We start from the raw sequence: 22,083 nt of genomic DNA, 5'->3' as shown, positions 1-22,083 counted from the left end.
GCCTTGTTCATGGGCAGAACAACAGATTCTACCTTGTCAGCTCAGGGATTCAATCCAGCAACCTTTCGGTTACTGGTCCAATGCTCTAACCACTAAGCTATCTCCTGCCCCACATATAGACAGGTGTGTGACCGGATTGTCAAGGCACAGATCTGGGAAAGGGTACCAAACAATTTCTACAGCATTAAAGTTCCCCAAGAACACAGTGGCCTCCATCATTCTTAAATGGAAGAAGTTTGGAACAACCAAACCTCCTTGAGTGGCCCAGCCAGAGCCCAGAATTGAACCCGATCGAACATCTCTGGAGAGACCTGAAACAAGCTGTGCAGCTACGCTCACCATCCAACCAGACAGAGCTTGAGAGGATCTGCAGAGAAGAATGGGAGAAACTCCATAAATACAGGCGTTCCAAGCTTGTAGCGTCATACCCAAGAAGACTCGAGGCTCTAATGTGCCAAATGTGCTTTAACAAAGTCCTGAGTAAAGGGTCTGAATACTTGTGAAAATGTGATATTTCAGTTTTTTATTTTGAATACATTTGCAAAAATGTCCACTAAATACCTGCTTTTGCTTTGTCATTGTGGGGTATTGTGTGTAGATTGATGAAGGGGAAAAAACAATTGAATCAATTTTAGAATAAGGCCGTAACGTAATAAACTGTGGAAAAAGTCAAGGGGTCTGAATACTTTCCGAATGCACTGTATATATACAGTATCTGTCAAAAGTTTGGACACACCTACTCATTCAAGGGTTTTTCTTTATTTGTACTATTTTCTACATTGTCGAATAATAGTGAAGACATCAAAACTAGGAAATAACACATATGGAATCACGTTGTAACCAAAAAAGTGTTAAACAAATCAAATGTATATTTTATATTTGAGATTCTTCAGACGAGCCACCCTCTGCCTTGATGACAGCCTTGCACACACTTGCCATTCTCTCAACCAGCTTCATGAGGTAGTCACCTGGAATGCAATTCAATTAACAGGTGTACCTTGTTAAAAAGTTCATTTGAATTTCTTTCCTTCTTAATGCATTTGAGGCAATCAGTTGTGTTGTGACAAGGTAGGGGTGGTATACAGAAGATAGCCCTATTTGGTAAAAGACCAAGTCCATATTATGGCAAGAACAGCTCAAATAAGCAAAGAGAAATTACAGTCCATCATTACTTTAAGACATGAAGGTCAGTCAATCAGGAACATTTCAAGTGCCGTCACAAAAAAACATAAAGAGCTATGATGAAACTGGCTCTCATGAGGACCGCCACAGGAAAGGAAGACCCAGAGTTAGAGGATAAGGACATTCGAGTTACCAGCCTCAGAAATTGCAGCCCAAATAAATGCTTCACAGAGTTCAAGTAACAAACACATCTCAACATCAACTGTTCAGAAGAGACTGTGTGAATCAGGCCTTCGTGGTCGAATTGCTGCAAACAATCCACTACTAAAGTACACCAATAATAAGAAGAGACTTGCTTGGGCCAAGAAACACAAGCAAAGGACATTAGGCCGCTGGAAATCTGTCCAAATGTGAAATTTTTGGTTCCAACCGCTGTGTCTTTGTGAGATGCAGAGTATGTGAATGAATGATCTCTGCATGTGTGGTTCCCCCCGTGAAGCATGGAGGAGGAGGTGTGATAGTGTGAGGGTGCTTGGTTGGTGACAGTGTCTGTGATTTATTTAGAATTCAAGGCACACTTAACCAGCATGGCTACCACAGCATTCTGCAGTGATACGCCATCCTTTCTGCTTTCCACTTAGTGCGACTATCATTTGTTTTTCAACAGGACAATGACCCAAAACACACCTCCTGTGTAGGGGCTATTTGACCAAGAAGGAGAGTGATGGATTGCTGCATCAGAAAACCTGGCCTCCATAATCACTCAACCTCAACCCAATTGAGATGGTTTGGGATGAGTTGGACTGGAAAACAAAATTTTATTTAAAAAGTGAATGCAACTCTCTTAATTTCTTTAACACCAGTAATGTATTGTGTTGAATTTGCCTCAATGTGTGTCAGTTTTGATTTTCATATGTGGAACAGTTCCATTTCAATAATAACGTTTTAGTTTTATTTGTATCATTTTTAGTAAAATGTTTATGATTAACCAATGGTTTCACGTCGTTAATCATAAACATTTTAGTAAAAATGATACAAATATAAAAGTTAAAATTCAACTACTGTGAAAGCACTAGCCTCTGCCATAAGGACACAGTGATACACTGTGATCATTGGCTAAACAGCCTAAATGAGTGCATGAAACTCTGAGATGGTCAAAGCAGCTGTTGGCCTAAAACTTTTATTGTCAAATAAGTAAAAATAGCACACATGAAGCCGACAAAAGGAAATATACTGATTAAAATTCTGGTTATTTCAATCACATTCATCTCTCTACTCAGCCTGTCTTCCTCCCTCTTGACTTGAGTTATCACTAGCAACATTTAAACATTGTATCAACTAGCCTATTCCGGCCCAAGAGTTTCCTGCGCCAGTGAGCTCCGGACAGATAGCTGCTTTTGCTCAAGGTAAAGAAATGTATTTTATGACCTTTCACTGTATATATGTGTAACCGATGTGAAATGGCTAGCTAGCTAGCGATGGTGCGCGCTAATGGCGTTTCAATCGGGTGACATCACTCAGTCTTCGAGGGTGACTGTGGTCGATGTGTGCAGAGGGTCCCTTGTTCGAGCCCAGGTAAGAGCGTGGAGAGGGAAGGAAGCATTGATACAAATGAAACAATCATAGAGCAAACAGTTCACATGAAACAAAGTGATGAACATTCGAAAATAGTCCGAGACAACAGAGAGTATATGAGAGCAGTTGTAGGGTCATTGCGTTACACTGCATACCAGGGACTTTCACAGAGAGTAGACTTAGCGTTACACTGCATACCAGGGACTTTCACAGAGAGGAGACTTAGCGTTACACTGCATACCAGGGACTTTCACAGAGAGGAGACTTAGCGTTACACTGCATACCAGGGACTTTCACAGAGAGGAGACTTAGCGTTACACTGCATACCAGGGACTTTCACAGAGAGGAGACTTAGCGTTACACTGCATACCAGGGACTTTAACAGAGAGGAGATTTAGCGTTACACTGCATACCAGGGACTTTCACAGAGAGGAGACTTAGCGTTACACTGTATACCAGAGACTTTAACAGAGAGGAGACATAGAAAACGACACGGCTGTCAACCAGGGAAACTGCCTTGACCTTTTACAGGTCATAGGCAAACTCGAAAAAACAGTTGCACAGAAAATATCAGAAAATCCTAGAAATGCTAAGTACACGCATCATAATATACAGAATGAAATACTAGACATTATGGCAAATACGAGTAGGGATCAGATAAGTGGTGAAATACAAGATGCTAAGCTATTTGCATTGATGGTAGATGAGAGTAAGGACCTCAGGAATTTCTTCATTTCACTCCAGTTGATGGATTACATCCCGAGTGGCTTTTCGCTACGATCAAAGAGACTCTTAGTAAATGTAACATTGATCACACTGCGCTGTCATATTCGGCGTTCACAACGGGGCCCAGGAGAAAGTCAGAGAAGAGGTCCCTCAGGCAATCTACATTCATTGCCACGCACACCGTCTCAATCTTGTTTTGGTGGACTGTGAATCACACATGAAACGTGAAGCCAGCGGGAGATTTTGTTGTCACACGTATCTGTCACACTGTCAGTAACCTCCGTGTCATGTGAGCGCAGTTTTCCCTGCATGCGGCATGTAAAAACCTACCTGAGAAACAGAATGGCAGACCCTTCACTCAGCAACCTTGCCTGCCTGTCCATACACGCAGAAAGAACAAAGGCCATGGATGTCCAGAAAATTATAGGCTCGTTTGCACTGAACCACAACAACAGACGCATCATCCTTCTATAAAACAACACTTGGTGAGTAACTGATTCATTTATTATAAATATGCCATAGGATAAATTATTATGTGGTATTAAGTTGGGAAATTCTGTATATTGTGCGCCTGTCCTAGCCACATCTATTATTATGAATTTGCCAGAGCCGCGCCTGTCCGGTGGCGGGATCATGATTCAATCACGCTGATCTGGATCTGGATGGAACAAGAAGACGCATGCGTTTTGTCGGCCTTCATGTATTTTTGTAATATAAATAGAATCACTAAGATTGTGATAGCCAGTTCGTTTTACAAGTGTGTGCACAGTTAATAGGCGTAGGCTAAATGCATTGCACTTCTCGTTGTGGCTGCGCTTTGGATATTATTAATTTCATTTTGGACGTTGTGATAGCCATTTCATCCGAAACATTATTACCAATGCACAGTTGTCTGATTATGCATATGGAATAAATGCACTTCTTGTTGTTGTCGCATTTTGGATGTATTGTGTTGTTATTGCTGAAAGACTTCAGTGCATGGGCGCTGTCAGATGCTGATGTATATCACCTTTACACGTATTAGGTTTATAGCTATTTTGTTGAATATTCTTTGGCCAAATTCAATTAAAAACTACATTTATATCGAATGTGCTGTGTGCCATTTCTGCTTTTATTGAAAAAACGACAACTTCCTTATAACTCTGAAGTCATGAACTATTTTCTTAGCACCCCCAATTATTGGTTATGTGCACTGTTCCTGTAAAACTAAATGTAATAAAGCTTTTTTTAAATAACTTTGAGTGAACCAGGATTTCCAGCTCATGGCAGAGTTTACTGTATTCAGCCAGCAATAGTACAAAATCAAGTAAGTCCTTCAATGAGGAATGTTTTGTATATATAGAGGAATGAAACACCTACTGATCTACTATTCACCCTTTGTTACTCCACCTAGCCCTGGCTCCTCACAGAGGCGCGACGTGCCCGATGACGCACAACGTCAGTGAAGCAAGGACGTTCCCAATACGTTGTTTTCCATAATATTCCTGACACTCCATTTCGAGGCACAAGGCAGTAGTTATTTTTAGTATCTTCTAAAGTATGGCCTGCATATCACCATTGTAAATAAGGATCCACACATTATGTTTTGATCATATAAAGGCAATAGACAGATCCAGCCGCTCACATAAATGCAATCCATTATTCCTCAAGGATTCCCTTTGCAGACATACACTTTCATGTATGAGTATTAGAGTTGTACAAACTGTCAGACACATCCTCTGATAGGAGTTGATCTAAAAAGAATCCTCTACAAAGGTAACATATTGTTTGACCCATTACCCAGGTGACAAAAACATTTGAAATTCCAATATAAATAATGTATTATATAAACTCAAAATAATATCAATACTAAAATATACATTGTATACGTACAGTGATCTCCAAAAGCATTGGGACAGTAACCAAGTTTCCATCCAACCATTTCTTGCAGATGAAGCATTAAAAAAGTAATGACCGGGCTGATGGAAACAGGATTTACCGGTACAATTTTATAAATGCCGACAGACAATTTGGTTGTTCCACATAGTGGAATCTTTTTTGTGAGTAAAATTAATTATGCGAGAAATGTCCGTGGAAACTCCTTTATGCAAAAATGTTGATATAATTACCATTATATCAAAGTAAACTTGGAGCCACGTGGTGATACACTATATATACAAACGTATGTGGACACCTCTTCAAATTCGTGGATTCAGCTATACACATTTTTGTTGTTGTTTTGGCTCTGTACTTCACGTCTTGCCATATATTCTCAGGTAGATTTAAATCAACACTGTAACCCGATCACTCAGTAACATTCACTGTCTTCTTGGTAAGAAACTCCCGTGTAGATTTGACCTTGTGTTTCAGGTTATTGTCCGGCTGAAATGTGAATTCATCTCCCAGTGTCTGGTGGAAAGCAGACTGAACCAGGTTTTCCTCTAGGATTTTTCCTGTGCTTAGCTCTATTCCGTTTTTGTTTTTTTATCCTGAAAAACTCTCCAGTCCTTAGAGATTACAAGCACCCATAACCCATAACATGGTGCAGCCAACCCTATGCTTGAAAATATTGAGTGGTACTCAGTAATTTGTCATATTGGATTTGTCCCGAGCATAACACTTTGTATTCAGGACAAAAAGTGAATTGCTTTGCAACTTTTTTGCAGTATTACTTTAGTACCTTACAGCAAAAAGGATGCATGTTTTTGAATATTTGTATTTTGTACAGGCTTCCTTATTTTCACTCTGTCAATTAAGCTAGTATTGTGGAGTAAATACAATGTTGTTGATTCATCCTCAGCGTTCTCCTATCGCAGCCATTCAACTCTATTACTGTTTTAAAGTCACCATTTGCCTCAGGGGGAAATCCCTAAGTGGTTTCCTTCCTCTCCAGCAACTGAGTTCGGAAGGACACCTGTTTCTTTATAATGACTGGGTGTATTGATACACTATCCAAAGTCTAATTAATAACTTCATCGTGCTCAAAGGGATAGTCAATGTCTGATTTTTAAAATGTTTACCCATCTACCAATAGCTGCCCTTCTTTGTGAGACATTGGGAAACCTTTGTCTTTGTAGTTGAATCTGTGTTTGAAGTTCACTGCTCGACTGAGGGATCTTACAGATAATTGTATGTCTGGGTTACAGAGATGAGGTAGTCAAAAAAAATCAGGATAAACACTATTATATCACACAGAGGGAGTCCATGAAACCTACTGTGACTTTGTAAGCACATTTTCACTCCTGAACTTAATTAGGCTTGCCATAACAAAGGCATTGAATACTTATTGACTCAAGACATTTCAGCTTTTCATTTTTATTAAACATTTCGAAAAACTTAATTCCACTTTGACATTATAGGGTATTGTGTGTAGGCCAGTGACAAAATCCAATAATCCATTTTAAATTGAGGCTATAACACAACAGAACTTGGAAAAAGTCAAGGGGTGTGAATACTTTCTGAAGGCACATTGTGTATTGAAAGAGTCAAACGTTTAATATTTGGTCCCATATTCCTAGCACGCAATGATTTACGTCAAGCTTGTGACTCTACAAACTTGAATGCATTTGCGGTTTCTTTTGTTTTTGTTTCAGATCATTTTGTGCCCAATAGAAATGGTAAATAATGTACTGTCATTTTGGAGTCACTTTTATTGTAAATAAGAATAGAATGTTTCTAAACACCTCTACATTAATGTGGATGCTAACATAATTACGGATAGTCCTGAATGAATCGTGAATAATGATTAAGTTAGATGCACAAATATCATACACCCAAGACATGCTAGCCTCTCATTACAATAACAAGGGAGGTTAGCATTTTGTTTTTGAGGGGGGTATGATATTTATGTCTCTAACTTTCTCACTCATTATTAATTCAGGATTATCTGTAAATCATGGTAGCATCCACATTTGGTCCCCTAAAATGGGGCGAACTATCTACAAAAAGTGCTGTATTTCCTAAATGGTTCACCCGATATGGATTTAAATACCCTCAAATTAAAGCTGACAGTCTGTAAATAGTCATGGTATCATTTAAAAACCAAAGTGCTGGAGTACAGAGCCAAAACAAAAATGTCACTGTTCCAAAACTTTTGGAGCTCACTGTATACAGTCAAAATCTATTTTATATAGTCTTAGTTTGGACTGTAATTCAACATAAAAAATGTGTCTAAGATGGATACTGAAAACCCAGACGTGTGTGAACATGGGAGGTTTCAAGACATCCTGATAAGACACAAAAGGTGGAAACCTGGGAACAGGGTTGACTAATTGACTCACAAAACATTGATGGAAGATTTCTCAAAAGGTTTCAGAAACAAGGTAGAAATAATGAAATGGCTAAATGAATTCATTGTGAAGATATACATTTATTCTGTTACCTTGAAATAAATGAAACTATACATAATAATTTGTCAGATTACTTTTCTACAATCATTGAAATCACTGAATAATATGTACTTTCAAAGCAGATGTTTCATTGTTGAGAAATATCCCAAATTCTGTACAAATGAGTAACATAAATGCAATGTATAATATAGCTCCCATCTGGTTGAAAGGAAATGTATCAAAATGTGCAGGATATAACTAAAAGCAAGACAAAGATTTGCCCCAATAGTCTTTAAATGACCAGTTAAATTCATAAACTGTGCATCAGATTAAACCTGTGAGATTTGATTTACACGCAGGGTGAGATTCCTGTAAAGGTCTGTACATTCATACCAACAAAAGAAAAAAAAACATGACCATGAAAATTGGGATTCTCATCATGAATATGATTCTCATTCTAGAACTAGTGGTATCACCCAGCTCTGCTTATAGCATTTTAGTAGCTAAGGAGAAAATTAAATATGACGACATCAGGAAAGATTGCCACATATTGACATAGAAAACATAAAATAACATCATATTTCCCACAAAATCTAATGGGAAGATGTCTACAGGACAAATAATTTAGGTCAATTATTTTATTACAACAAACATGGATGAAATAAGAACTCAACACATTCTAATTGTGCATTATCTTATAACGAATATATAAAAAATTCAACATTGTGGTATATAATCCAGACAAGTTTTTGCAGTACCCAACAGCAGTAGCTGTGACATTCCATAGTTGACACGAGAGGGCAACCTAGACCAGCATGCACTGTGACTGACTCTCCATTATTAAATCAGACCAGTAAGAAGTCCCTCTGCCAAAGAAAAATGCCCCAAAATACAACAAGAGTATTAGAAAAATTAAAGGCCAACACCATTTTAACATGCACTCAAAGGATTTCAAACTCAGAGCTCTTATGTGAGAGGGTTACATGTAGTTATGTCGAGTTGCCCTGTCTTCAGAAGGCTCTGATTGCATCATCCGCTCACTTCTTTTTTTTTTTATCCACCTCTCTCCCTCTTGCATATTGCGCTTGACATATGGTGTCTTCTCAATGTACAGATAAAAGTCTGTCTTTGTGAATGATTAATCCTTGCTTAGTGGCAGTGTTGCTCATATGGAGGATAATGGTGGCACTACTGTCCCGCTTGGAGCCTTTGACAGGAGAGAAAGATCAGTCAGATCAGATCAACAAGCAGTGCAAATGGACAATAGCTGTAACAAATTAGGCAAGTATGGTTGTGTCACAATCACAGATCCCTTACCCTCAGTGCTGTCTGCTGGCTATGCTTCCTGACCCGCAGTTTGCACTTGCTCAGTCTCCACATTGGGCTCTGTCTCTTTGACCTTAGGCTTGGGTTTCCTTGACACAGGTGGAGGCACCTTGACCATCACCTTCTGTATTTCAATGGACTTGGCTGGATTGGACATAGATGAAAGCTCAGCTATCAGGTTCTTTGTGAGATTGGCCTGGGCCTCAGGGGATGAGGGGGTCTCTATGACAATCTTCTTTGTGCTCTTGGCAAAGATGAAACTGGCGGTGGAGGAGGGAGACTTAAGACTTGTTGGAGAGTGCAGACTGAGACGAGAGGGAGGCCCCTCTTTACTTCTGGATGCTGTCCTCAAGCGGATGGCCTCCTGCATCCTCATGGAGGGGGTGGTGGCTGAGGCAGGTGGTGACTTCCTCGTAGGAGAGGTGACAATGGATGACTTTAAGGGTAAATTAAGTATGCTGGGCTGGGGCTTGGCTGGGGCTTCAGCTAATGCTGTGGCTACCTCTAGGGCCTCAGCTGGGACTGTGGCTGGAGGCGTTTCTGAAGCTGCCTCTGGGGTTGTGGCTCCTTCTGGAGCTGAGGCTGTGGCTACCTCTGGGGCTGAGGTTGCCTCTGGGAATGTGGCAGGCTCTGGGTCTGCCTGTGGGGTGTCCTCTGTGGCTGGGGCTGCCTCTGGGGGTTGGGCTATGGGAGATTGTGAGATAACAGTCGTAGTTGGGGATGTGACAGTAGGAGGGGGAGATGTCATGAACAGAGACCTTCGAATAGGCTTCTGGGGAGCCTCACCGTTACTGTTTTTTTTGGCCCTCAAAGTGACTCCTGTCCAGTCCTGTCCCTGGTCCTTTTCCTGATCCTGATCACCATTATTGACAGACCTCAGCTTGACCGTCTGCAGAAGGGTGGGGGTTACCACGGGAGTGGAGCTCTCCTCTGGGGGAGTGGGAGAGAAAGAGCTCTTGCTGAGGGACTTCTCTTGGTTCTGTCCCTCTGTGGTCACTGGACTGTGCTGCTGTGTGTTTTCCAGTGGAGGTGGGGGTGGAATACTTTGGGGAGGTGGAGGGATGTAGGAGGGAGGACCAAATTTAGCTTTTGGTGGAGTTGGGGCTTCTTTGGGAGGTGGAGGTGGGATACCCTGGGGTGGAGGTGGGATTCCCTGTAGTACAGATGAAACAGGGGGCACAAGTTCTGTCATAACTACCCTTGGTGGTGGGGGAATGGGCAGGTCAAGCTCATTGCCAAGGGTGGCCAAGTCCATGGGAGAAGGCGGAGGGGGCCAGGAGGATTCCCCAGTGGTGGAGACTAGTGGCGGCTCTGGAGCAGGCATAGAGTCTGAGGGGGGCACAGGTGGGGTCTGTTTGGAAGGGGGAAGGGGAGGATAGTGTGCTGGGGGAGGAGACGGAGATGGGGAGATGTGTGCTAGAGCAGGGCTTATCAAAGACGTATCCATTTTAGGTTGGAATTCAGTCTTTTTGGCTGCAGCAGGAGTAGTAGTCTGTATTTCTGTCTTTACTTTTCCTAGGCCCTTTACTGGAGCTACTGCGGCGTTCACTGATTTTCCATTTACCAAATTACTTGTCTGGACCTTCTCTAGTTTACCTATCAACTGATTTACAATGACCCTCTCTGGTTCAACCACCAACTGACTTCCCTCCACCTTCTCTTCAACCACCAACTGACTTCCCTGCACCTTCTCTTCAACCCCCAACTGACTTCCCTGCACCTTCTCTTCAACTCCCAACTGACTTCCCTGCACCTTCTCTTCAACCACCAACTGACTTCCCTGCACCTTCTCTTCAACTCCCAACTGACTTTTTTGGGCCCTCTCTTCAACCTTCTGTACTACTTCACTCTCCTGACCTTTTCCTGACTCAAACGTATGTGCTGCTGGATTACTAGTCTCCACAATGGAAGACAGTACCCTTTCCTGGTCTGCTGGACCTGTCTGCTCTTTAGCTCGAGGCTCAGTGACCCCCTCCAACACACCTCCTGCCTCATCTCTCCTCTCAGGTGACACGTTCTTAACATAACCCTCTCTTGATGTGGAAGGCGACTGCCTCTGCTGTCGTCGATCCTTTGGGTTCTTTCGCACCACCGTATCCGTGTTGTTGGGGGCCGGGGGACCTAGTAGCAGTTCAAAGGTGCGCTTGTTGTGTGCCCATACCTCCGGGGGAGGAGGAGTGGGGGCAGACACCTTGGGTGGGGGCGGGATGTTGAACGGCTCTCTGAGTGACATGACTGAAGGTGAGGGAGTTACAGTGTCGTCTGGCTCAGGCGTCTTGCTGCTGTCAGAGGCCTGGGGCTGAATGACAAGTGATGGGGCTGAAGCTGCCGGCGATGGTGCCATTGGGAAGATGATTGCTCGGATGCCTCTTTTTTTTCCTGGAGATGGGTTAAGGGTCTGTTTGGAAAGGAGGGTGGGCGTGCCACCGTGGCTGGAGTAGCCGCTGGAGGGAGAGACATTCTTCAGGCCATTTTCCTGGGGGGTCTGTTTCTGGGGAGAGGAGCCTGTGGAGCCTGGCTGATCGTTCCTCACCTTCTCCCTGGCTGCCTGCTGTGGGGTGTTGAAGGGGCTGGCTGTCACAGAGTCTGAAGACTCATCTAGAGAGCTGGTGTCTGCTGTGTAGCCAGGGCTACTGTTGTTACTTTCCCCAGCACTGAAAGCCTTAACCTCCCCTCCCTGGAATGGGCTGCTTCGGGGAGGGGCAGTAACCATGCTGTTAATCAGGTCTTGCGAGTGCCTCTTCATGTTGTCCTTGTGTAGGGAGTAGGAGCGGCTGGGTGGGGCCGGTGCCCTCTTGGACTTCATCACAGACATGCTCCGGGCGAAGGGCCCCTGCTGTTTGCCATCATCCCCTCTGGCTTTCCCTTTGCCGTTGGTGGCGGAGGTCCTGGAGGCCTTACTGACAGAGGAGTGGATACTCTTGCTGTCCAGGGTTGTCTCCCTGGATGAACCCTCCCCACCCCCCCCCTGTGAGCCCCCCTGTCTGGTGGTGCTGTTGGAGGAGATTGTGGAAGAGTCAGACACCAGGGTCTCAGAGGACTCAGAGTGGCTCCATCCAGAGCTGTCAGAGAAGTGTGGTGGGTTGTAGCGGGAGGCGGAGGACATGGTAGAGGCGTGGGAGGAGGCGCGGGAGGAGGCACGGGAGGAGGCACGGGAGGAGGCACGGGAGGAGGCACGGGAGGAGGCAGGGCTGGCCAGCAGCAGGCTGCTCTTACTGACAGTACGAACGCTGCTCCGACTACGGTTCCGGGTGATCTCCACCACGTCTATGGAGGGTAGCAGCACAGCATTTGGGATGATCTTAGACATGTAGGTGGCCTGGGGGGACATGGACATGACAGGGCTGGGGTGCAGCTGAAGCAGGCTAGAGGTTGTGGTCATCCAGGGGACAGCCAGGGACTTGGGCCGATTCAGGTCGGACAGCTGGGGGCCCATGTGCTGGAGGAGAGCCAGGTCATCCCTGTGTCCGGCCCGGGAGGGGACCTTCTGGATCTGGTCCTCACAGACAGGCTGCAGGCCTTCTACGGACTGGAGGTACTTCCTCACCCCCTCCTGGGAACCAGCCAGGTGAGGCCCATCGATGGTGGAGAAGTCCAGACTCTCACCGTTAGGGAGCCCACCCTCATCTATAACCTGACGACCTGCCCATGAGGCTCTGTCCAACCCTTAAGTGAGGAACAGAACAAATCAGGATAGGTTCATATACAGCATATACAGCTACACAAGCCAATAGAAAAGTATGTGCTTGTGTTAAGGGTGCAAGTATCCACAGGCATCTTCACAATGGCCTATACTGACACATTTCAATCCACTTAAAGCATAAATAATGAGTAGCATACCCAGTTCCCTCTGGACGTGATGTGGTATCCCCATAACTGTGGTTCTCCTATGTCTCCTCCTGGCCTTGGCCTTCTCTGGCTTCAGGGGCCTGAAGGTTGATGCTGGGGAAGGAAACAAAAAGCAGGAGAGAAATATTAGATCAAAATTACCAACCGGCACTTTCACTCCATACAATCAAACAATCACTGGTTGGACAAGGTTTTACAGTGGTTCCAGTATTTATCATTCTCTGGCTATGGTCATGTCAGGTTACCTTGGCGGGTCAGTCCTGACCGTGAGGACCGTGTGGAGACAGTGGAGCGTGTTGAGACCTGTGACGCTGTGTCTGCTATGGTGCTGTCTGACAGATAGCCTCTCCTCTCACTGTCACTCTCAGTGTCGTCTGGCAGCCGGGTCGACTATAGGAATCCCAGAAAGTTCAACAGTAAACCATTAGTATACGCTTAATTATAGCAGGTTTGGTGTGAACTTGTAACAGGATAATGTCTAGTGATTTGATGTAGCACCGTGATTAAAATTTAGAATGGGAAACTTACTGTGACGCTTTGGTCATCCTGGTAATCCACCCAATTATTGGTTTCTGAAATAAAGGTAAACATTTTTCAAAAAGAACAGCCACATTAAATGTACTTAATTAGTTCATCTAATCAGGGGTAGGTGATGGAGTTGGCGTCAGTATTTGGAGGGATTTTCAGTACCTTCCTGCTGCTGCAGTTTGAGTCCCTCTAGGGCCTCAGTGTGCAGGTCCTCCAGGTACTTAGGCCGGCTGCCTTCGATGAACACATTCTCCTGGAAGTGTGGAGGGACGCGAGTCCCATCCTCATGCTTTGGGACTGCTGGGAGGAGAGAGAATGTGAGTGGATATACATACATACTGTGTATGTCTATGCATGCATTTTCATTACAGCGTGTGTAAATAAATGCACAATATCAATGACAAAACGACATTGTATCAAAATGATTGGATATTAATTATATTCACAAAGGTTGAATGTGAACATTCAATCCTGTCCAAAACAATCTTTATATAACTCACTATACAATGGCTGCTATGTGCAATAAAGACAATGCAACAACCCAAAAGAATGGGTAATTGTCCTCAACATTTAAATGGTATTCATCAACTACTTTAGCCACAAGTCCCAGCAGGCTTCATTGAGATAATCAGCCAGTATATTCCACAAACATTCCTACTCATATAATTCAGAGAAGCAGTGTCATAGGGTTATCATGAGAACAGTAGTAGTACTCATTCCAGAACAGCAGTCCTGACTAGAGGTCGACCGATTATAATTTTTCAACGCTGATACAGATTATTGGAGGACCAAAAAAAGCCGATACCGATTAAATCAGACAATTTTTTACATTTTATTTGTAATAAAGTCCATTACAACAATACTGAATGAACACTTATTTTAACTTAATACAAGACATCAATAAAATCAATTAAGCCTCAAATAAATTAAACATGTTCAATTTGATTTAAATAATACAAAAACAAAGTGTTGGAGAAGAAAGTGAAAGTGCAATATGTGCCATGTAAGAAAGCTAAAGTTTAAATTCCTTGATAAGAACATGAGAACATATGAAAACTGGTGGTTCCTTTCAACATGAGTCTTCAATATTCCCAGGTAAGAAGCTTTAGGTTGTAGTTATTATAGGAATTATAGGACTATTTCTCTCTAGTCCAAATACCATTGTATTGCATATACCTTTGACTATTGGATGTTCTTATAGGCACTTTAGTATTGCCAGTGTAACAGTATAGCTTTCATCCCTCTCCTCGCACCTACCGGGGCTCGAACCAGGAACACATCGACAACAGCCACCCTCGAAGCAGCGTTACCCATGCAGAACAAGGGGAACAACTACTCCAAGTCTCAGAGCGAATGACGTTTGAAACGCTATTAGCGCGCACCCCGCTAACTAGCTAGCCATTTCACATCGGTTACACCAGCCTAATCTCGGGAGTCTACCGACTTGAAGTCATAAACAGCGCAATGCTTGAAGCATTGTGAAGAGCTGCTGGCAAAACGCACAAAATTGCTGTTCGAATGAATGCTTACAAGCCTGCTGGTGCCTATCATCGCTCAGTGAGACTGCTCTATCAGATCATAGACTTAATTATAACATAACACAGAAATACGAGCCTTGGGTCATTTAATATGGTAGAATCTGGAAACTATCATCGAGAACAAGACATTTATTCTTTCAGTGAAATACCGAACCGTTCCTTATTTTATCTAACGGGTGGCATCCATAAGTCTAAATATTCCTGTTACATTGCACAACCTTCAATGTTATGTCATAATTATGTAAAATTCTGGCAAATTAGTTCGCAACGAGCCAGGCGGACCAAACTGTTGCATATACCCCGACTCTACGTGCAATGAACGCAAGAGAAGTGAGACAATTTCACCTGGTTAATATTGCCTGCTAACCTAAATATGCAGGTTAAAAAATATATACTTCTGTGTATTGATTTTAAGAAAGGCATTGGTGTTTATGGTTAGGTAAAGTCGTCCAACGATTGTGCTTTTTTCGCAAATGCGCTTTTGTTAAATCATCCCCCGTTTGGCGAAGTTGGCTGTCTTTGTTAGGAAGAAATAGTCTTCACACAGTTCGCAATGAGCCAGGCGGCCCAAACTGCTGCATATACCCTGACTATGTTGCAAGAGAAGTGACAAAGAAATTCATGTTAGCAGGCAATATTAACTAAATAAGCAGGTTTAGAAATATATGGTTGTGTATTGATTTTAAGAAAGGCATTGATGTTTATGGTTAAGTACACGTTGGAGCAACAGTCCTTTTTCGCGAATGCGCACCGCATCGATTATATGCAATGCAGGACACGCTAGATAAACTAGTAATATCATCAACAATGTGTAGTTATAACTAGTGATTATGATTGATTGTTTTTTATAAGATAAGTTTAATGCTAGCTAGCAACTTACCTTGGCTTCTTACTGCATTCGCGTAACAGGCAGGCTCCTCGTGGAGTGCAATGTAATCAGGTGGTTAGAGTGTTGGACTAGTTAACTGTAAGGTTGCGAGATTGAATCCCCGAGCTGACAAGGTAAAAATCTGTCGTTCTACCCCTGAACAAGGCAGTTAACCCACCGTTCCTAGGCAGTCATTGAAAATAAGAATGTGTTCTTAACTGACTTGCCTAATTAAATAAAGGTGTAAAATGTATCTTTAAAAAAAAAAAAAAATCAAACATCGGCCAAATCGCTGTCCAAAAATACCGATTTCCGATTGTTATGAAAACTTGAAATCAGCCCTAATTAATCGGCCATTCCAATTAAATCGGGTGACCTCTAGTCCTGGCATCTAGGATCAGCGAGATAATGTTAAGTGCAGGGCAGCTGTGGCCGCGTGCTAAGCCATCTTTAGTTAAACAAAGCTGCTTTAAAATGTAGCCACGTCCTGTACATGCTCTGTTGGGCTAGGAGGACCATGCTGGAATTAGTCTGTTCTACCATGTGCTCTCAATGATCACTGCTATAACCATCACCATCTCTTTATTTCTCTGGAAATATACCGTTGACCACATTTACCATATCCTCCTAATAATAACAAGTTCACACAAACTGTCAAGGACGGGCCACCCCACATATGCTCTCTCTAATTCTCTCTTTCTTTCTTTCTTTCTCGGAGGACCTGAGCCCTAGGACCGTGCCCCAGGACTACCTAACATGATGACTCCTTGCTGTCCCCGGTCCACTTGACTGTGCTGCTGCTCCAGTTTCAACTGTTCTGCCTTGTTATTATTTGACCATGCTGGTCATTTATGAACATTTGAACATCTTGGCCATGTTCTGTTATAATCTCCACCCGGCACAGCCAGAAGAGGACTGGTCACCCCACATAGCCTGGTTCCTCTCTAGGTTTTGGCCTTTCTAGGGAGTTTTTCCTAGCCACCGTGCTTCTACACCTGCATTGCTTGCTTGCTTGCTGTTTGGGGTTTTAGGCTGGGTTTCTGTACAGCACTTTGAGATATCAGCTGATGTACGAAGGGCTATATAAATAAATTTGATTTGATTTGAATTCAGTCAGAATGATTGATGAATTAAGTGTTTTGCAGAAACAGTGACAGTATCCCAGCAAAGTAAGGAAATACAAGCTCTCAGTGATAGACATTCAACAAAATAACATCAGAAGAGATGAAATAGAATGGTCCATTAGAGCAATGCCTCTGTATCACACCAACAGCTAACAATTAACACATTTCATGACTACAGGTATGAACTAGTCGCCTTTACAGTCTTACTCTTATCAATTGAACCAGTTAACCACTCTTCCCTTATCCCCTAGAAATGACCTAGAAAAGGTTTTATGGCCAACACTTGCTTGGCCATAAAACTTCAAGGGAATTCAAGGTATGTATTATAAATGAAAACTGTCTGAGAATATCCAGGACTTCAGTCCATTGCTTTAGCCTAAACTGTAACTCACCTTTCCTGTTGAAAAGCGAAGGCACTGCCAGACAGTAAACATTCAGAGTCAAAAGCACCACCATAGCTTGAGATACCATGGTAATATAAACCCCAAAAATGTATAAAAACAGATCTTATCCTTCAAAAGTAAACAGGAGTCCAAAACTATCCCAGTGAGTTTGTTTTTCCAGAGTTTCATTTTGTTTGAGGGTAGATCATCATCCGATACAGACAAAATAATTCAGTGGATCCAGATAGAAGATATCTCCCTTGTTTTTGTTATTACCACCCAGATCTAGTGGTTCCATCACTAGACAACGCAAACTCACACTAATCCCAGGAACCTAATTCTACCCATCCCTCGAATAAGCACCCCCTTCCTTATGTCCCTGAGCGACTGATCCCCACTGCTCTCTGTTTGTGGACATGCTGACCCTGGATTGGTCAGAGCGTTGTATGACACTGACCATGCTGGTGGGATCAGACACAAATCGCTCAAACACACAAAGGGAAATAGTGGTTAGACAGTCTAAGCTCTCATCTGCTTGAAGCAACCATTTAATCATACTGACTAGCTACTGTGCCATTTCTGACAACTAATGTGGTTTAACAGAGGAGATCTATAGGAATCCTTGAAGAACAAGTTCCTCGTGAAGTCCGATTCTCACCACACACATTCCCCACAAGGTGGAGTAAAGGAGCTAGACAGCATGAAGGTTTCAGTATTCAAACAAGATAGATCCTGTTGGGAGAGAATGTTCTTAACACTTATGCCTTACACAATATAATAATGTTACACAATGAAATCATGTTCCCCAATTACTTTTATCTACCAACACAGTCAATGGGCTCTCACTGGACTAAAATAATCAACTGAATACATAATTCCCTGTGATTTACTGCTGATACAAATGTTGTGGAGAGGCTAGTATCTCTTATTACTTCACATCCCTTTAGCAAATCTACAATTGGCATTCCTTATTCGCACGAGGGGTATGTCTGAAAATGTGTTCTACTGTGATGCACAAACCTCAATCTGCACCTGGGAAAGTGGTAGATTTACTTCCTGATGCAGTAAGCAAACATTGCCATGTTATTGTCATGCGCAGTAGCTATAACTCTTTACATCAGTGCTACAGGTATCTCACCAGGATGAATGGTACCTTCTTACGAAATACGACTCACGTGGGCCATCAATAGCTTTTTTGTTTAACATGACACTGTTATTCATAGATAAGAGACCTTTGTAGGTAGGGACAACAGGTACAGGAGGGGAAAATAGGAAATGTAGGTGCAGCAAATAGATTTAAATATGAAAGATTTAAAGATGAATACAACAGTCAGATATAGACAATAGTGTGTGTGTGTGTGTGTGTGGGGGGGTCATGTCATCTGTACTTATTTGAACCTATTATAATTATGTTCATATTAATAACAGTAATACCCCACTTGAGTCTAATAGAACATCAGCAGGATTTATGGGGGGGTTGAAATCATGTGAGCCCCCAAACTAATTTCGGTGACGATACCCAATCTAATATGCATGATTCCCAGTAGATTAATGCCGTGACAAAGATCAGTTTACAGTCTCAAAAAAACATACGATTTTAGACTTTGTGATATTATTGTACATTTGACACATACTGAGCATTTAGCCATGTGCCATTACATTACAGTCACATCAGTAATTGATAATACAGACTATTGGTATATTGCTAGGTCTTTCAGGAATTAAGTCAATGACATGATTATTCAACTAATAAGACTCAATTTAAAGAGAGAAATCAGTAGAATGAGTTCATGCCTGTTACTCATGATCTAACGCAGTCATCAGGGTGGTTCTGATGGGGCGGCAGGAAGCCTATTGGTTAGAGCGTTGGACTAGTAACCGAACGGTTGCGAGATCAAATCCCCGAGCTGACAAGGTTGTTCTGCCTCTGAACAGGCAGTTAACCCACTGTTCCGAGGCCATCATTGAAAATATGAATTTGTTCTTAACTGACTTGCCTAGTTAAATAAGGGTAAAAAAGAAATGAGACTTCGCTCTGGATAAGAGCGTCTGCTAAATGACTTAAATGTAAATGTAAAATTTAGTGAGCACACCAATGTTATTATAGTTGTGATTTTCTATTCGTTTTTAGTTATTTTTTATTGTTTAGTTTCAGTTAATTTTCAGACTTGATTTACGTGTTTTTATTCAGTTTCAGTAAGAAATGTTTTTATCAATTTCGTTTTTATATTATTTAGTCTCAGTTTTAGTGTCAGGGACAGAAAGTGGGCTTATGCGTGGGAGGCTAGGAGCCATGTATATGTTGTAGGACTATAGCAGGATAGCAGGGGTACTCCAGTTCTCCTTGAGATGGTTCAGTCACACAAATGTCCTAAGTGGCAAAGGTCCAGATGGATATTGTCATTTATCGGCGTAGTAACAAACCCCCACCTCGCAACCCCAAACTGTAAAAGCCTTCTTCAGCCAAGCACGGGTGGGGAGTGCCCGGGCCAGCCAAGTAGGGAGCCAGGCCCACACAATCAGATTAAGCAACAACAAGAAAATGACATTTCTATTTTTATCTAAACACCCTCAGAGCAAGCAGTGCACTGGAATGACATTCAGATGAACTGGAATGAAATTCACTCAATGGATGGGTGGCCAAAAATAACTAACTGAAAGCCACACCCCCAATCAGCCACAAATACGACCACACTGAGGATATGTCATTGCTTCTGCGGCTACACAGTGCATTCGGAAAGTATTCAGACCACACAACTTCTTCCACATTTTTGTTACAGCCTTATTATAAAATTGATTCAATTGTTTTTTTTTACCATCAATCTACTCGCAATAACCCATAATGACAAAGTAAAAATAGGTTACAACCTCAAGTCTTCTTGGGTATGACACTACAAGCTTGGCACACCTGTATTTGGGGCGTTTCTCCCATTCTTCTCTGCAGATCCACTCAAGCTCTGTCAGGTTGTATGGGGAGAGTCGCTGCACAGCAATTTTCAGGTCTCTCCGGAGATGTTCGATTGGGTTCAAGTCAGGGCTCTGGCTGGGCCAGTCAAGGACACTCCTGCGTTGTCTTGGCTGTGTGCTAAGGGTCGTTGTCCTGTTGGAAGGTGAACCTTCGCCCCAGTGAGGTCCTGAGCGCTCTGGAGCAGATTTTCTTCAAGGATCTCTGTACTTAGCTCCGTTCAGCTTTCCCTCGATCCCGACTAGTCTCCCAGTTCCTGCCGCTAAAAAACATCCCCACAGCATGATGCTGCCACCACGCTTCACAGTAGGGATGGTGCCAAGTTTCCTCCAGGTGTGATGCTTGGCATTCAGGCAAAAGAGTTCAATATTGGTTTCATCAGTTCAGAGAATCCTATTTCTCATTGTCTAAAAGTCTTTTGGTGCCTTTTGGCAAACTCCAAGCGGGCTTCCATGCGTCTTTTACTGAAGAGTGGCATCTGTCTGGCCACTCTACCATAAAGGTATGATTTGTGGAGTGCTGCAGAGATGGTTGTCCTTCTGGAAGGATCGTTAACCTCCACATGGACACTGACAGAGCTCCAGAGTTCATATCAGGTTTTTGGTCACCTCCCTGACCAAGGCCCTTGCTCAGTTTGGCCGGGTGGCCAGCTCTAGGAGGAGTCTTGGTAGTTCTAAACTTCTTCCATTTAAGACTGATGGAGGCCACTGTGTTCTTGGGGACCATCAATGCTGCAGAAATGTTTCATTACCCTTCTCCAGATCTGTGCCTCGACACAATCCTTTCCTGGAGCTCTACGGACAATTCCTTCAACCTCATGGCTTGGTTTCTGCTCTGACATGCACTGTCAACTATGGGAACTTATATAGACAGGTGTGTGTCTTTCCAAATCATGTCCAATCAATTGAATTTACCACAGGTGGACTATTTTGTTTCCTCAAATGTTAAATTAAGGCTGTAGCGTAACAAAATTTGGAAAAGGGGAAGGAGTCTGAATACTTTCCGAATGCACTGTATAGTGTACTTACAAATCCTGCTGCATTCCAGTCCATTTCACCTTCAGACACTACAGATCAGAACGATCCCTCAAGTTTAAACATGTCTGTACACACGCATGCACAGCATACACATTAAACTTCACTCAAACGCGTGTAACCCGCGCACGTACACAGAATTAGCAGCCAAGCACAGTAAACATGTAATAATCACAGTAATTACACCAATTAAGGTCAGAAGTCGTGTGTACAGAGTACTTCCCTGTGGTTCTCGAATTAAAAACACTTAAAAAGGTCAGGAGTGACAGAACCTTCTGTATCCCACTTTCCTGACAGGCAGCACCACGGCATGGGTTTTGCTAGTGATAAGCTCTGGATAAAATCCCATTAAAAAGAATGGAGAATGAAAGAGACTGAAACATGCAGAGTCAGACCTGCTAGGGCACGCACACTTCAGGAAGGCACAGCTCTGGTAGGCCCCTACTGACAGGCAGGTCACACTACATTAAGAGCTTAAAATCTAAATTACTAGACCAGCAGGGAGAATTTTCCAGGCAGTAGACACTATGCCCTCAAAGACAAGTGTTAGGATATCTAGAAATCATGGAAGCCTATGGCAAGCTGTTCTGTAAAGAACGTCTGGCTTTTGGAGAACTCTTCATATTAGCTATATTTTTAAAAAAAGCACAATTGTTTCTGTATTGAAGGTCTATGGATGTTATTACGTACAGTATATTACCTGTTCTTTTGGGAAATGGTGTGGAGCTCTAGTCTGGG

The 22,083-nt window shown here is 42.8% G+C and overlaps 1 protein-coding gene and 1 long non-coding RNA gene across 4 annotated transcripts in view; one reads left to right on the top strand and one right to left on the bottom strand.

Moving 5' to 3' along the window:
- Positions 1-3,648: 3,648 nt before the first annotated feature.
- On the top strand, positions 3,649-4,658 carry LOC118369252 (uncharacterized). The gene is made up of 2 exons (XR_004822529.2): positions 3,649-3,908; positions 4,031-4,658. It is a non-coding gene; the product is annotated as an uncharacterized LOC118369252 (long non-coding RNA).
- Positions 4,659-7,751: 3,093 nt separating this feature from the next.
- The window catches only part of LOC118368391 (uncharacterized protein KIAA1522 homolog), a 36,540-nt gene continuing 22,208 nt past the window's right edge, over positions 7,752-22,083 (bottom strand). For 2 of the 3 annotated variants that reach the window (XM_035752450.2, XM_035752451.2), the window contains exons 3-8: positions 13,596-13,733; positions 13,434-13,477; positions 13,151-13,295; positions 12,897-12,998; positions 9,048-12,722; positions 7,752-8,937 (exon numbers count right to left, since the gene is read on the bottom strand). In XM_035752450.2, the coding sequence (XP_035608343.1) occupies positions 9,067-12,722; positions 12,897-12,998; positions 13,151-13,295; positions 13,434-13,477; positions 13,596-13,733 (4,085 nt within the window). In that variant the 3' untranslated portion in view covers positions 7,752-8,937; positions 9,048-9,066. The remainder of the gene's footprint in view (positions 8,938-9,047; positions 12,723-12,896; positions 12,999-13,150; positions 13,296-13,433; positions 13,478-13,595; positions 13,734-22,083) is intronic. The other variant, XM_035752452.2, reaches the window with a different exon arrangement.

The sequence above is a fragment of the Oncorhynchus keta genome, chromosome 35 (assembly GCF_023373465.1).
Source record: "Oncorhynchus keta strain PuntledgeMale-10-30-2019 chromosome 35, Oket_V2, whole genome shotgun sequence".
NCBI classification, from domain to species: domain Eukaryota; kingdom Metazoa; phylum Chordata; class Actinopteri; order Salmoniformes; family Salmonidae; genus Oncorhynchus; species Oncorhynchus keta.
The sequence above is the reverse complement of the archived record's forward strand: the minus strand, read 5'-3'. Positions and strand labels throughout refer to the sequence as shown.